The 17600-nt window shown below is 37.9% G+C and overlaps 1 protein-coding gene across 4 annotated transcripts in view; it reads left to right on the top strand.

Annotated features, from left to right (window-relative positions):
- Positions 1-17600, top strand: part of CHCHD3 (coiled-coil-helix-coiled-coil-helix domain containing 3) — a 158657-nt gene that overhangs the window by 86398 nt on the left and 54659 nt on the right. For all 4 annotated transcript variants that reach the window (XM_084531104.1, XM_084531103.1, XM_084531102.1 and 1 more), the window contains exon 5: positions 17424-17507. In XM_084531104.1, the coding sequence (XP_084387230.1) occupies positions 17424-17507 (84 nt within the window). The remainder of the gene's footprint in view (positions 1-17423; positions 17508-17600) is intronic.

The following is a 17600-nucleotide window of genomic DNA, read 5'->3' as shown; positions in this document are numbered from 1 at the left end:
AACTGCTTTTTGCTTGTTAAGCCCGTAAATGTCTACAAGCAGACAGAGGAATAAAATATTTGTCAGAATTATTCCTCCCATAAATTTTAGACAGAAAATCTTAAGTTATGTGGAGGGAATATGATGATAAAAGCCATTGCTCTTATCGAGCTCTAAAGAGCCCGGCTGTACCTGTGCTTGTGCTCGCTGCTCTGTTAGTTTGTACCATTTCCATCTACATTATCCTTTTGAACCTCTAACTACTAGGGTAGATCTTTGTCTGTGTGGCTTCTTATTTTGTTTTCTTTTGTTGTGCAAAAAAGACATTTAAAAAGGGTACCGTTGGCACTTTTTGGGAATGCTGGTGTTAAGGCTTTGAAATTTTTTTTGGGAGCTGAACAAAGAATATTAGTCAAATATTCAGTGTCTTTGATTCCATGCTATATTAAAAACAAACAAAAAATCCCTGAAGAAGTATCTGGGCCTAGTCTTGGTCCCACTAAATTTGCTCATAGATGTGTAGATAAATGTTTTCGCAAAAATGCTGATCCTTTTGAAAATTTCATCCCCTGTTATTTATATATACACCATTCCTGCTCTTTCTGTGTTTTGATTCAGATTCAATTCTGGTATCACTTGGAAGCCTTATGCATGGATAAAAGTGGAAACAGTCTCAGGCTTCAAAAAGGAGCTGTTTTTTGTTTGTTTGTTTGTTTTAAGATAGTGCCAATTAGCATTTTCATGTAGTATTTTTAGAAGCCTTGTATTTTCCTCTTAATCCTTTCGTGTTTGCAAACACAGGTAGGACAAACATGTAAGATCTTCACTGTCTGTTGTAATTTTTGAGATCAAGGTACGGAATAAGAAAGGTTTTTCACGGAGTATACATAAGTGTGTACTTACATATTTCAATTGATATATATATATATAGATATATATGTGAACTAATGTTCTTGGGTTGGGTAAAAAAAAAACAAAACACACCTATACACCCAAAGCAGGTATATTTGCGTTCCAGCTGTAGCATTTGAGGTGATTAAGAAGTCCAGATCCCTCCCTGCATTTCATATGTCTCTTAGCCATGGCTACAATATTAGTTCTTTTTTAATTTGGGCACTCGGAATGTTAAATACTTCCAAAGTTCCCTTAAAATATACTTGTTTGCTAGTAGAATATATATTTTGGGGTAAAAACACATTCTCTAGAATATTTCTCTAGTTGTTGGAGTAAGAAGACCTTTGGCATCTGTGCAGTTTTTGAGGAATTTTGAATGAGCAGCCACTTGCAAGGACTTTTTCTTGGTCCTATATTGAGGACCAAGCCCGTGGGTGAGGAAATGGCACTCGGTGGCCAGCCAGGCTGATTCCCTGTGGAGGAGGAGGAAATGTGGGATCACAAGGGCATCAGATCTGCTGCAGCTGGCATGGGCCAGCTGCTGTAGTAGAAAATAAAAATTAAAAATATCCCAAATTTATCTGTTTGGTTTGATTTGAATATGTGGATTCCAATCTGGTAATTGCTCTATCTATTTTATTAATATTTTTGTTTTATTTTTTTAATCTTAGTTGATGAAGCAGCTCAGCTTGCATGGGCCATGGACCGTGTGTGTTTAGGTGTTTTTGCTACAGAACTGAAAAAAATGTCAGGTTTGTCTTAAAATTAGGTTATTTTTTTATTACAGTAGTAAAACCTTACAGCTTAAATTCCTGAGAAAACTGCTTAGGCCTTTTTTTTTTTACTGACTCCGCTTAAGTAAGAGGAGATATGAGGCCATTTCCCCACCATTAAAAAAAAAATACTGCTTGCTGTGTGTTACAGATGAAGATTTCATAAAAGCAAATAAGACTCTCTTTAATTTTAGTTTATAGGAGCAGAATTTATGTATCCGTGCTGGTACTCTGCGTAATGGAGATTCACGCTCATCTGTTCCACCTCTCCTCTGGAGTGTGTCTGAGCTGGGCCGGGGCTGTATGTCACCGCCGGTAATAACGTTTGTGCTTCTTCCACGGTTACCTTGTCAGGGTTTCAGTGCCCAAATACATTTTAACTTCGGCATGTAAATCTATTGCTTCCTCCACCTATAAGTTGGGCTGCGAACGTAGAACGTGGCAGACGGCTAATAATGCTCAGTAGCATAAAAGAAAGAAGTGAAAAATTGTCATTGCCTGAGACTGCCTACTGCATTTGGAAAGGTAGGTTGCAGTTAACAAAGCTGATGGGTGGTTAGGGTAATGGGGAAACCCACTTTTTACAGGAGCCCTTCAGACATTTTTCTTATGGGAGGTGTTATGTCCCATTTAAAAATGGTCTTGCATTGCTGTAACACCTTCTGGAGGCAGAAATTCAGTAATAGGTTAAATATCACCATACCATTTGCTGCAGTGGTCAACGTGAACTTTGCTGGGTTGTCTCAAAAACCAAGTTGACCTCATCTCCTTAAGACTTTAAATTGTAGCAGGGTCATACTATGTGGTGCAAGTGTACCAAAGGGTGCCTGTGAGTATTTTTCTCTCATATGAATAATTTTTACCTATTTTTTGAATGTTCCAAGATGCTCACACAATGAGATCTGTTGTCAGAAAGATGTGATTTTTGTTAGAAATTCAGTTCTTTAGCTTCTCTTTGCACATATATTAGTGTTAAATAAAGGTAGGACACCAGGTACGGCTTGAATAGCTGTGCTGCTATCCGATATCTTGCAGACACTTGCAGTTACAATGATGATTTCTTCTTTTTCTGATGCAATATTTTTCTTTTTTTAATAATTGCTTTTTGAAAATAGGTATTTCTTAACCTATATTGTGTGTTCTTCTACATCCAAAGTTTAAAAAGGAGAATCTCTTTAGTGTGGCTGTAGATTCTTGCACTCATGAATGGGGAAGAATTCCAAAAATATTCCAAGAGGAGTGTACAGAAAGTCAATTATATTTATCTCTTACATTGTTTACCTCTGAAACCTGATCTGCCATGCAATTCATAAGACAATGCGAGAACAGAAAAAAGTGGATAAAATAAGTTTTCTTTTTGTTTCACTGCAGGGTCGGGCCGTACCCTATTTAGTAACCTGAAACTGGGTGTCATGTACTCTGTGTTACGAGGGATGAATTAACATTTTATTAATCTTTGCCTGTTTATGATCAGTCATGTTTTGTTCTGCAGAATCTTTTTTTCCTCCTCTTCTAAGGACAGAGAAAAGTCGCTACTTTTCTACCATTGCTGAATTAATCTAATTTAAACAATTTCTTGCTATTCTCAATTTCATGCAAATACCGGAGACATTACTTCTGCAAGTAGTTGGTATGTCTCTCCACGTTTAGAAAATTAAGCACTAATTCTCTCTGTGGCCTAGAACAGTCTGTATTGCATGACAAATAAGGTTTAAGTGTGTGGTAAAAAAACACAAATTCAGAGAAGAGCTTTGCTTTCTAGCACTCTAAATGTTGGGCAGTACACAAAAGATTGTGTAAAATTGACATGTTTTAGCAACTCCCAAAATGCGGGAGGTTTTTTGTCCATTATTATAAAAGTACTTGACAGCTTATATTTTCCTGAAGCAGTCTATTGACTGGGATGAAATCACTTTTCTGTAAAGCACTTTTAAGTGCTTGCTTTCACTCGCAGACTTGCTCACCCACAACATAAAACGGTCATGTTAAAATAATAGTATTCCTTTATCAAAATGTATGGATTGTAGATTCTCTGAGCGCTGTACAGACAGCCCTTGTGAGCATCACTGATACCCAGGAGGAAAGAAACTCTTCCAGAGGTTGCACAGGCAGTCGAGCTCAGGGTGTAACTTTTGCATCTGTACCCCAGGACCGTGCTTGCTCCGTTTTAGGGTCACGTTGCTTGACGTGCAGGGCGCTGTGTTGGACGTCATTTATTCGGGGTGCCCTTGAGCCAGAAGCTGTTTGCACTGGAGTCCTAATTCTCTTCTACTTAAAACTATAAGCAAACAAAAAGTGGTAAATGTCAGGATGGTTCTGATCACTAAAAACATTTACAGCATTGGAAATTATAATAAGAGGGAGCACAAGTTTAGCTTAATTGTTATTATGCCTTCTAGCACGAATGTTCTCAAGAATGGAAGACTTCCTGAAATACCTCAAGGAATGGCTTATTGGATGTTAATTATTGTCTGCAGTATATATTTTTTTTACCCTCTTATCTCTTGAATATATATTACATTAAATCTTGCAGGTGTTCTTCCTTCCACTAATTGTCCATACTGCATTTGTGCAGTGCTGAACGCAGCAGAATCCTAATCGATGTCTAAGGTTGAGCTGCTCTATTTGGGATACAGCAATAAACGATAAGAAAAACCAACATCGTAATTAATAGTTTCTCTAGTGGTGGATCATAATGAGACATTTTCATCCATTCCTACGCAGCTCTTATGGTGATAATATTTGATTTTCAAGTGATTGACTCATTACAATTTCTATTGAATTTACAGGCCTAATTTATGCTCACCATAGATAGTTGTTTAGGCAGAAGGGTCGAAGAAGAGTGGAAACTATGGCTGGGACAATTTTGCTCATTTTGAGTTTGGGGAGGGGAAGAGAAGAAAGGGGGAGGGCAGAGATGAGGAGGAGGAAGCTAGAGGAACCATCAGTATTGGTGAACTCTGAGCGCGGACTCGCTGTCCTTGTCTTCATTGTGCTTCTCAGCACTTTTGCTCTTCTCCAGTCTGGAAAATTGTGCTTTTTGCTGTGTGCATTTCTCTGTCTTAAGAACAATAAGGCTAATGGTAGAAATCCGCTGAGCTGAGAAACTGCAGTCTTTCTCTCTGCAAAAGCCACGTGAACCAGTTTGGCATTCTGGTTTCAGCAGTATTTAAATTTACTTGTGAGCTATTTGTTTCCTGCTGATGAGATATTTCGTGTTGCTTTATACCTTGAGTTTCATTTCAGGTTGGCTCCTTGTAGCATCTTAGCCCTTACTAACGCACAGATGAGAGGCAGCTCTGCAAGAAGACTTCCTGGAGCTTTATGGATGGATTTGCTTAATCCCTAGATAGGTTGTTATCCTGAAAGAAGAAGAAAAAAAGTTAGTAATGTGTATTTCAGGCTTTTTTATCTATTTGGTTTTGTAAATATGGGCTGACAGCAGCTGTGACTGAAGTGGCCAAACTTTTGGACGCAAATAATGTTTTGTTGTCATACGCAACAGGGACAGGCGTAGTTGTCTGGAGGAACTTTGTAGCATCCAGGGAGTATGAAAAGGACAGGGAGTTTCCTCCTAATCTCTTACAATTCATGCTTGACAGACTTCAATATTTTTAATTGTTCTCAAAATGATGAGGTTTAGAGCCCTCAGAGGAATCCAGTCTCAGCTACCTCATAGGTATAAGTGTGGATGTTCTCAGAGTTAATACAAACATCTCAACTTTTTCTGGATTTCGCTAAGCGATTGGCTTCACCGATAACTTGTGGCAATGAGTTCTGCAGGTTAATTATGCATTTAATTGGTTCCAAATTTGTTGCTTTTCAATTTCACTGTTCACTGAGTATCTCCTCAGTCTGGTATGCTGAGAAGGAGTAAATGAGAGAGCCTGACTTACCTTCTCTGAACAACTCATTATTTTGTATACCTCTATCGTGCACCCTTCTACGCACAAGAGGCGCTTCTGGTGGTTTTGGTATTTAGACATCTCCAGTTTCTTACTCCTCTGAATCTTCTGGGTGTAGTGACCAGGGCTCTGGATGTCCTTTTAGTCTACATCAAATAATGCAATCGCAGTGTGGTGCTGTCATCTTTCCTCCTCCGTTCATAAACCTCTTTGTGCCCTAGCTCTGCGATTGTTACGCACCGGACAAGTTTTTATTGGCTTGCCTGCAGGAATATAAAGCCATTCTCTTGGGGTTTACAATCAGATTAAAAATGCTTCACGTGGCTGGTACAGGCTTTTGCTTCCAAGCTGTATCGTTTTCTGTTCGTCCTCATTGGATCTCCCCTTTCTTCAGGCTGCCTGTTCCTTGTAACTTAAATAGCTTTGGTTTTGTTCTACACGGTCTTCTCTGGTCTCTAATAACACAAAATGGTCTCCAGCTCTGGTTGTCTCCATGTAGCATTTTTTCTAGATGACTGAAGTCATCTGAATTGTAAACTGCCTTAAACCATGGGACACTTGACCAACATCATCTTGGGTTTGGTCTTTCTAGTCATTTTTATACACTAATTTTCACTGAGCCCTTAGAGTTTCATTGGCTTTTATGGTTATTTGGTTTTCATTTTTTTTTCCTGTAAGATATTGCTGAATTATTTTTGAATAACCCATTAGTCAACGGTTTTATGCTTTCTTACTGCCAAAAAAAATATACAGTAAAATGTAGCACCATGTTTTTGTAACAGCCAGTCTCTGCCATGGTATGTTTCTCTCTCTCTAAATGTTCTGTCAACAAATTGACATGACAAGGAAGTCAAAATAAGATAAGGAATACAAATGTTACCATCAGACCATCTTTTAACTATATTTACTGCCTCCAATTAGTTATTGGTGTGCATAAGTTTTTTTAGTTGCTCCGTCCCATATTACTGGCATACTTAGAACTGGGCAGGGCTTTAAAATAAATAATTAAAACAAACAAACCTAAATTCTTTTAATTTGTTTTTCCAGCATGCTCTTTACACAAATCAAGTGTTTGTCTTCATTACTGTCTTGTGTTAATTGTGCTTTTTCTACAATTTAAAAAATGCATGCTATAGTTTTTCTGTGCTTAGAATATTTGTTATTTCTGATAGAATAATACCACCAGCAGAGTTTGAAGTCTAATTATGTTAAACATTGCACAGGTACGTAGTGAGTTCCAGGATCTGCCCTAGAGACTTTGCAATCGAATGAGATGTGAAATAGAAGTGCAGTGAATGGAAGTTGGACACAGATATTCGATTGCACGTGTTATAGGATTTTACAAAAGGAAGATGCTCACCAATAATCCATGTATAAATCAATCCCTCCTGGTTTCAGAGGTATTCTACTCAGGGCAGTGATTCTCTTGTGGTCTTGTTTCAGAATAATTTGCTAAAACTTGAAAGAAAATTCTTAAAGACCAGGATTGTCATTTGCTAATTAAAGGAAAAATAAACATTCATTCTTTCTGTGTATAAATACACTTTCTGCTTTTCCTCTCCATTTCCCAAGATTTTGCTTTTTGTCTGTGCTGAATGTTAGTTTATATTTAATGTTTTAAACAGGTAACTTTTCTTATCACATAGGATTTTCAACCTTAAATGAATAGTTCAGAGAGATGATGAAAAGAGTGATGGAACAGTATTATAATTTGCTTACATTGAATTTTTGAAGTGTTACAAGGAATGAAACAGAAGAGCTAAAAAGCGATGTATTCAATGGGATAACATTTTGTATAGCCTTGATATATACAGCATACCTACTAGCTATAAATACTTTCTTCACCATGACATTTTTTTATGTTTATTGATGGGAAAAGTTCTTTTGTGAAAGCTTTCACCAAACTGATGTTCCTTTAGCAATCCTGACAATAAATACCTAATATTTCACTGTTGCAGATTAATTAATTCATGTGCACCATTTAAAAGATCAGCTGGTTGTTGAGTTGCAACTTCTATTTTAAATTATCTACAGATCGCAGCTCTTTTTTCTATCAAGCTGATTAAGAAAGTCTCTGTTTCAAGATAATGGCAGACAGTATGGCTGAATTATTTGAAAGAGAGACAATGCATTTTGATGGTTTGTTTATTACTAAAGAGAAAAGTTCAGTGTAACAAGATCTAATTTCCAGAAGATACAGATAATCCATTGTCATAAACATATTTTAAATGGTAGCTACTTGAATATCAAAAAATGAAGGTACTGCTTATATTGTATTTTTCAAATTGAGAAACACCTGAAGTAGTTACAAGCTACAAGTGCTTTTGTGTCTTAAGCAGAAATCAATAACTTGAATAGCTGAGAAGAAATAATTGTACTCTTATTTTGTATTCAAAAATGTGTACACCTTCATGGGCATCATCACTGTTTGCTTTTAAAGGAAACTGGTTAACAGAATAACAGACGAAGCAGCCAGTTCCAATGATGCATCCTCTGTTTGAAGGAAATTACATCAATTTAGATATAGTTTTGATTATTTGATACAAGAAGTAGGATATTTGCAGATGGAAAATAATGCCAGAGAACGTACGTTCCCTGATGCTTCTGGACCTCATATATAGAGGATAGAGAGTAAATTTTTTGTGGGATTTCAGATGAGATTGACTTTGAAGTGGGCTTCAATGAGATGTTGAGTTTTCGTTGCTTATATTAGTGCAGTGCCTATGAGAATTATTTCACTGTTTGCCTTCACTCTACTGAATCTTCAGTTTATAAAGCTTCAAAAAATATAATAACATAATATGAAAGTGCTGGCAAAAGATGCTGAAGCAAGAATAAAACTTCCTAGATGGACAGCTTAAAAGATGTCAAAATTACCTCTAGACTAAATAGTTAGCTATTAGGTAACTGAGATGCAGGTTTGTTATTAACTTGGTTTTGGACTATGGTCAAGCGTGAGAATATCTTCTGAAAGGGTCGTGGTTCCTTCTGCCTTCCTTTGTCATATGTGCTGTATTGTTTTACAGTACATTAAATTTTCAGTGCTTCTTTTTACCTTTTCTTTGTCTTTCTGCTGTTCATTTCATCGAGGAATTTCAAAGTGCTTCTGTAAATTATTGTCAGATCAATTTAGAACACAGTAAAAATAAAAATAAAAAAAAATTAAGTGAAAAACACAAAAGTTAGGAACGACTAGAATAGTTATATGATAGCACAGCTGGAAGTAGAACATAGTCCTAAATCAGTTTACTGACAGTTTTGCTTTCTGAATTTTACAGAGTAACAGTTCTCTTGCTCCATTTTTATGTAGAGAAATCCAGTTTGGCACATATGGAACAGTCGATGACTGCTTCTTTAAGATTAGTGGAAACTGTAAATGTTTGACATATGACTGAAACATCAGAAGCTGTCAGGAAAGGTTATAGACATTATTTGAATTACTACAAATACCTGGCAGCAGTACAGATAGTCTTTGATATATTTGATCTTTTTGGACTGTATTAGTTAAATGAAAAGAATGTATACAGTTTTGGAAATAAGTCATGCTTTTCTTTTATTCCCGCTGGCATGCATATATGCAATACAGATTTGCTTGGTGTCTGTTGTTTCTTTGAACTATGATTGGATGGAAACATGAGGCTTTTCTGCATATTGCTAATGAATGTAATAGTCGTTAATGTATTTTAATTTTCATTTTCGAGGAAGTAAAATCTTCAAACCATGTTGATTTCACGCTGAACAAGCCAGATGGTTTATCCAGTGAGGAAGAGAGTCTGGTGATGAGTGCAGATTTTCTTTAGTCCTCGTGTTGTTCATTTCATGGTAGTGTGGTACAATTGTATGACCATTCTGCCTCTCGTTTTGGGGACAGAATCATAACATAATTGAGGCAGGAAGAAACCTGAAGTCTCTCAAGTGATTGCTGACTCAAACCCTATCTATGCTTATAGTTGCTTCATCTCCTCTGTGAACAGGTCTGTACAGAGACCTTGTGGATGAAGGCATGATGAAGATCGGGCTGTGCAGTCTCCACACTTTGGGGTTTTCAAAACCCAACCGGGTGCAGCCCTGAGGAGCTCAGTCTGGTCTCTTAGTTGATCCTGCTCTTATCAGGAGCATGTAGTATGTGGCCTTCCAACGGGGGCTGTCCTCTCATCCCACTGAGTACCTAAGCTGTATGTGTGTACTGTCCCTAAATCATCCTGTTTTGTTTTTTAAACTCCATTGGTTTATAACTAGATTTAGTAAATGAAGCTTAATGTCATGTGTCCTGTGTAGACTAGATCCTAACTTGTTCATAAATTCAATTTTTTAATTTTCTCCATTAGCCTTCTTTCAGAGTGATCTTTTCTACTACTCATTCTTTTAGGACTTCATTATTTTTAGAAACTGTACTGTAGCACATTTACTGGTAATCACAAAAGCTTGTTTTAATTACAGTTGTCAAAGAATATGTTTTATGATGCATTATTGTTGCTGCTCTTTCTAATTCATAGCTATTTTCCACCTTTACAAGTGGAAATTAGCATAGGTTTTTTTGTAAGTGATGTTTGGATTTTTTTTTTTTTTGTGGTTAGGAATGATTTTTATGAATAGTGATATCTTCAAAAGAAGTTCTTTAGGGGGGGATAAAGAAGAGGCATATACTGCTAATAATATTGATAATTTACTTCTAGTGCCCATTCAGGATGGTGTGTATGCATACTTGTCTGTGTGTGTGTATATTACTATTTATATTATAAATTATTATTTATATTATAAATATATATGTAGGTTGAAATAGAAAACAAATTCAAAGGATGCTCTATGTGGTCAATGAAGATGGTAGTTTTGCTGACCATACTAATGAATACAAGTAACTAATCCTTTTCATGTTAATCAGTGTGCAAATATGAATGCATGGGATTATTCATGATAGATGAATGTACTCCACTGCAAAAGTACTTCTGTGCAGAACAGCCTGGTGGACATCAGAAGCAGAATACTTGTTTCACCAGCAGAATAGCTGTTTTACAACACAACAGTCACAGTCTGCACAAGTGACACTAGTATCTACAAGCTCATGAATTCACACACTGTTTTAATGCACAGGTACACTCGTCCAACAAACCTGAACTGTAAAACTAAGTCTTTCGCTACATAAATGTGAAAGGTGATTTTTGGAATGGCATTTGAGATCTGCTCTCCTGCAGTTCTGGTGCATCATACCCTCCCTGCCCTGTCAGCAGTCCTTCTGCCAGATCTTCCTCTTCTGGAGCTGCTGAAGGCCAGACATCTACCGCTGCTTTCTTTGCCTGTTAAACCATTAACCTTTTCTTCAAACTACACAGACCTGCCTGAAGGTCTATAGATATTTTCTGTGACCTTTCCCCTTATTCAGTGGCAAAAAAGCCTTCGTTTTTTTAGTTAGCATTTCATCGGGCAAATCCCCATAGTCTTGTAAACTAGCTCTGACAGTCAGAGTGCTCTTTCAGCCCTTGGACCCAAAGCCACTTGCAGCCTTAAAAGTCAAGTAGGAAAACTGGTCCCTTGGTCATCCTCTTATCCCTTCCTCTACCATTTTTATTGTGGCAGTGGGGAAATGACCATGAAGCAGCTTGGCAAGACCTCGGCAGATCACTCCATCCCTTTCAGATTGCTGATGATTCCTTATAAATTTAGTGTTGAACTCTTATTTTGAAGCAGATTATTCTTCTCTAACTGAAAAATGCAAACTGAAGCGATCTCAGGGGTGTTCTTCTGTAAACTCGATGGATGTTAATGAATTTGGAGCTTGGAGCCCTCACTGAGGGGCAGCTGTTTTTCCTGGGACTGCTGAGTGCTTCAAGAGCTAATTTTGAGATCAGCCTATAAACTTTTCTCCCCAAACTACCTGGTATTGCTTTATCTGCTGAAGGTTCTTAAAGAAAAGCAATAATAAGCTATACACAGCTCCAACCTTGCCAAATGCAGCTACATGGGTTCCTTTATTCTTTTTTAAAATAACTGTTAGTCATTTGTTTTCAACCGGCTGCTATTTGTGCTATGAAGGACAGAACAAATGTGTATGTTTTGTACCCACAGAATCACAGTGGATGAGGTTGGAAGGGGCTTTTGGAGATCACCTGGTCCAACCCTCCTGCTCAAGCAGGGCCACCCAGAGCAGGGTGCCCAGGACCATGTCCAGGTGGCTTTTGGAGATCTCTGAGGGGGAGACACCACAACCTCTCTGGGCAACCTGTTAGATTATCCTGAGTTGGAAGGGACCCACGAGGGTCCAACTCCTGTCTGTACACAGGACCACCTAAAAACCAAACCCTGTGTCTGAGAGCGGTGTCCAAATGTTTCTTGAACTCAGGCTCAGTGCTGCGACCATGTCCCTGGGGGGCCTGTCCCAGTTCCTGACCACCTCTGGGTGCAGAACCTTTCCCTAACCCCCAGCCTGACCCTCCCCTGTCCCAGCTCCATGCCGTTCCCTCGGGTCCTGTCGCTGTCCCCAGAGAGCAGAGCTCAGCGCCTGCCCCTCTGCTCCCTGTTAGGGAGCTGCAGGCCGCCATGAGGCCTCCCCTCAGCCTGCTCTGCTCGGGGCCCTCAGCTGCTCCTCATATGTCTTCTCCTCTAAACCCTTCGCCGTCTTCATCACCCTCCTTTGGACGCTCTTAATAGTTTTATGTCCTTCTTATATTGTGGCACCCAAAATCATACACAGTGCTCGAGGAGAGGCCACCCCAGCCTGGAACAGAGCGGGACAATCCCTCCCCTTGCCCAGCTGGCCATGCCGTGCCTGAGGCACCCCAGGGTGCGGTGTACCCCCTGGAAACCCCAAATCCCTTTCCATGGGGCTTCTCTCCAGCCTCCTGTCCCCCAGTCTGTACATCTAGCCAAGTGTTCCAGCGGTCCAGCACAGAAGTGCTTCCCAATGTTCAGAGGGAACCTCCTGTGCTCCAGGTTGTGCCCAGTGCCTCTTATCCTGGCCCTGGACACCACTGAACAGAGCCTGACTCTGTCTTTGTACTTTGTGTATTTATATCCAGCATGAGAAGGGTTCGGCTTTGTCACGTGAACGCTCTGATGAGCGTACACTGAATTTCCCTGCGGCTGTGTACGAGGTGATGTGCAGGAGTTTTTTGTAGGCATCCATTTCTCTGATGAGGGAGACTCATCCTGGTGCTGTGCCAGATCCAGGTGCTACTTCTGAAAATCAAAATCCAGCTTTAAGTCTTGGTCCGAGTTTCTAGTAATTCTAAAATGAAAGTAAAGAATTAATATTAGCAATCTGTTTTTTTGTGTTTTTTTTTTTGTTTTGTTTTAATTTTGGATTATCTTGGGAAGGCGGGCTGCTTCTCAAAGGTGACCTTCTAGATTTCTTTTCTAAATAACACCCAAGTAAATGCTTTGTTTATTAAAGCTACTTTGCGAAGAAGCAACGAACCTGTTACACTATCTCATTTACAACTAAAGTGCAGCATTCAGCTAATTGAATACATGGCTACTGTTAATTATTTTGTTACGGCTAATTGATATTCACTGGGATCATGTTGCTGCGGCCCCATAAATATAACATTACCTTACAAGTTTTTATTTCTGCAGTGAATTCTCTTCCGTTGGCATATTTATATTGTTTCCAGTATAAATGTGTGCGTAAATAAATATTTATGTTTTTTTTTTGCTCTGTCTGCATTATTGTACAAATGCTAGGGGTGTTAGCTATAAGGAAGACACTTCTATACTGAGTTTCTTACTGGTCTACCAAATTTTCCAGTTACTTTCGCAATACAGAGACCTAAACCTTTGGTTTAATGTATTTTTTGTGTCCCTACAATCTAGTATTTCTACTTTATGAGTGATATAAAAGCTCTGATAGGTTCAGGGCAAAAAAAAACACTGTGAATATATTCTGCTGCTTGGCACCATGTCTTTTAGTAGTAAAATCCAGCTGTTTTGATCGCTAATTATCTTGGGGGAAAAAAGAAAAATAATGAACTTTCCAGGGCAAAAACTCGCATTCAGATACATGTCTTGGGAACAAATATTATTTACATTCCCCTGCTCATTCTGTCTTCCACATATATAAACTTAGTGGTCAGATGCAAATAAAAAATAAGTTAAAAAAAATCCAGTTCTCTATTTTGAACGGTTTTTGATCAGTAGGATTGATGCAGGTGGAAGGACTTTTGTCTCAAAGGCACATGGAGGTCCTCCAGAAAGTTTTGCCGATTTAAACCTGTCTCAGAATTAATTGTATCTGTACAAGATAAAATTACAGATCAGTAGATGTGAACCTGAAAAACAGGATTTTCTAAGAGAATTTTACTTTTTATCTGTGTGTACTCAAACTTTGTTTAAATAGGAATGTTTCATGATGCTTTAATTCTGTTTAATCCATTTTTCATCATTCTCTACCTTCCTTTATTTCTGCTGACCCATGTAATAGGATAATGTGAGGGTATGACTTGGAGATGCAGTTTCTTAAATGATCCAGTTTAAGCATGCTTGTCTGTGGTGTGAGACCTGAAGCATACTTTACAAGCGTGTCTCATGGTAATTTAGTCAAAATCAGCATTCCGGAGTTTTTAAAGTAAATTTTATATGAATGTGTTCTGTTTGAGTCCCTCAGTTAAACAGAGGTCCTGACCAATGTACTGTGATCTAGAAACTTTTCATTAGTTCTTTTTCTTCATCTTTCTCAGCTTCCATGCTCTATATTTCTGTTTTATGAAACACTTTGGGCAACTTGTGAATTCCTATTAAGGCTTTTGGGGGTGTTTTTCTAGGAATGTGATTTCCTCGACATCAGTCACTGAGAATTTTTCTTTGTCCAGTTGAAATTTCTTGAGAGTTTTCAAACACTTTCAGAGCTAAGATCTAATCTAGCCCTAACTTGCCTGCAAAGAGTTTTAATAAAAAGTAAAATTAAAAAAAAATCACATGTTGACGTGTTTGTTTTTTTGGTTTTTAATAGACTAGATGTGTATGTGACCTGGTCACTTTTCAGATATGAAAAGCAATAGGAGCTGTGACAGTTTTGAACATTAAACCCTGGTTAACGTGGATGGAGCCAGTCTGATTTAAACTTCTACAATGAGTGGGTCTTAAATCCCTCAGCACTGCAAGGACTAACATATAGAAAGAATATGGGGAATTGAGTTGAAAACAGGAGCCACGTAACATGGATAAAACGTAATTTTGCTTTTATGAAAGGTGCAAAAACTATGCAGAAGAGCTGGAAGTGCTTCTATAAATTAGAAATGCAGCTGTAGCATGGTGCAGTCTTTAGCTCTGCTCTGATGGCAGCGTGTTAAACATAATCAATGTTTTTATCATTGCTGTTCAAGATGTTTGGATTTTTTGATTGAACCTAGTGGGATTTGTCTGCTTCATAAAATGGTCTGCAGCAGTTGTGAAGATTGCCTCTCATTCTTTCACTCCTCATCTTTATCTGCGAGAGGAAGGATCCGTTAATCTCCTGCTATTGTTTTCTTTCTGGGAGATGAGAGAATTGATTCTGATTGATCAGCTGGACCGGGAGGAGAGGACAGGTTTCTAGTACAGGGCCTTTTCATTTGCTTGTTCGTTACAGTGTACCCTTGACCTGTTGTGCTTTTAAACCCTGAACATTTCTGCTGCTGTGAATTGTCAGAAATGTGGCACATGAATTAAATTACGACACTCTTGCACTTTTTCTATTATATCTTACTGGTTTTCCAAAGTCAATTTTATTGCTTGGCTTTAGGTCATCGATAGAATCATGTGAAACACTTCTGAATTCTAATACATAAAACTTTACTAAGTTCTTGGGAGAGGAATGGAACATTAATTTTACAATTTCTTTGTCACTGGCCTATTTAACTGCGCTTGAACAAAAGGCATGCTCTTGAGTTTGCAGATATTTGAGGGATCATGAGGTGGTTATGCATAAAACGATTGCGTGTGGGTAACCATGATGATGCATCGAAGCATAGGATTAAATATCTGGAAGGGGGTGGTTTGGGGATGCACAACCTGCAATGAATTTTCAGTTGTTTCCTTGTCTGAACCAGGGCAAGGTGCAGGTTTGAGAGGCGATACAGGGATTATCTGGGAAAAGCAGAACCGTGATCAATACGAAGCGTGGTAGTTAGATTGTAGAATATTTACTGTAATCAGCTTTGGAAAAATCTGTAATCAGTTTTCTGTAGTGAATAAAGGATTTAAATGATGGTGGTCAGGGCTGCAGCATGTGCTCCACGAAGAAAGGATGGTGGAGGAAGAGCAAGGTTTGACTCATCCAAGTAGCATTACAATTGGCTGTGTGCTTTTCCAATGAGCAGGGATGTTTTTTTGTGAAGTTGCATATAAAAGACATCTTACATGTAGTTTTTAGCCTTGTTCTACGTTGCAGATACGCCTGACAGGCGTGTAGTTCTCTGCATTCCTTCTCTTCACCATTGTATAATAATTTTAACTTGAACATTTTGATTTTTTTTTTTTTGCATGCTTCAGGAGATAGAAAAAAAGGTAAGTTTCTAAGTTAGGACTAACCCAAACCCCAAAGTTTTTATTTTATTCTTTGTCTGTCTGTAGAAACAAATCTTGACAAAGAGAAGCTCTATATCTCTACAGCAAGCATAGCAGAATGTGTAGCATAAGTAAGTTTTCTGACATGCTTCTTTGAGCATGACTGGAAGTGCCATCATTAGTAGTGAGAGTTTACACTTCCCATTTTTCTTGATGCTGCTAAAAAGGGGAACTATTTGCAGTTAATTCTGTAGTATCAGTACCTGGGTGAAAATATGTTGGCGATAAATGACTAATTTTGAGTAGGCAATTGTAGTAATGACCACTGATAGTTAATTTTTATTCAGTGAACATGCTTTATTATTAAACATTATTTACCTGGAACATGTTTGCATTCATACTTGAGATGTGTATGTATTTGGTGTGCATGTGTGTAGTTTTAATGTGTTCTGTAATTCATGATGGGTCCCTATAGCACTACATATTTGAACAAACTACAGATAAAAGCAAAAAAAAAAAAAAAAAGTTGACTTCCTCAGCAGTGCTGAAAACAAAGTGTCTTACATGAATACTCGAGTCAGAGTGACAATGGTAATGAAAAGACAGATATTCACAATGCTTCTCTATTATTTTAAGTTACTGGGCACATGAATAACCCCACAGTAAAGAGTTTCAGCTTACTCTAGTGGGATATTTCAGCCAATGTAGGAGTTTCTGGAAGAGTAATTGTTAAGTAAAGAGGACAGCAGAGTTTTAGATGGACTTTTTAGATTTGCTTTTGCAAATATGTAAGTATTTGGTTCTTCCAAACATTCACATGTTCAGAATTAAGCACATGCTAAATGTATCCCTGAATACTTAAATAAATAAATAAATAAAATAAATAAAATTATATATATATATATAAAAATATGTATATGTATACATTTATGTTTTTACCACAGCCTACAAATGTACAGATGCAAGTTTGGCTATTCTTCTGTCTGAATGTCCACCTAGTAGCAATTAATTTACAAAGTTAAATAATCAAACTCTGCATGTACTCTGTGCGGTAGCTGGAGTACATTTCCCGAAGTTCAGAAGCGATCTGCAAAGTTAATAAAAATTTCATCCCAGCATGGTACGCTTGGTTCTGTCTTTGTGACGTGTCCAAGTACATTTGAACAAACCATGGCACAGCTGTTGAGGAGGGAAGGAAAAAACAGTACAATAGACAATCTCTTTACATTTTCAATGCAGCAATCATCATCTTATTAATGTAGTGTTTGGCAAAAACTAATAGACTGCAGTTTTCAATCACAGTATATTCCTTACTGGTACAATTTATAGTAGATGTTTTGCTTTGTGAGTGATGCTCTTTCTTGATCCAGTTTTATCTCTCTATTTCTTTTTTTAGGCCAAGCAGCTGGAAGAGAAAGACAGAGAACTGAAGAAGCATGATGCTTACTACAAAGAGCAGCTGGCTCGACTGGAAGAAAGGGTAAGCCTTCCTTCCCTTTTAATGAAGAGGTTTCCGTTCATTTCTGCTACTGACTTTCTGGTTATGTTTATTGTTAAACAAGATGACTTTTCT

This window comes from Aythya ferina, assembly GCF_964211825.1.
Source record: "Aythya ferina genome assembly, chromosome: 1".
NCBI classification, from domain to species: domain Eukaryota; kingdom Metazoa; phylum Chordata; class Aves; order Anseriformes; family Anatidae; genus Aythya; species Aythya ferina.
The sequence above is the reverse complement of the archived record's forward strand: the minus strand, read 5'-3'. Positions and strand labels throughout refer to the sequence as shown.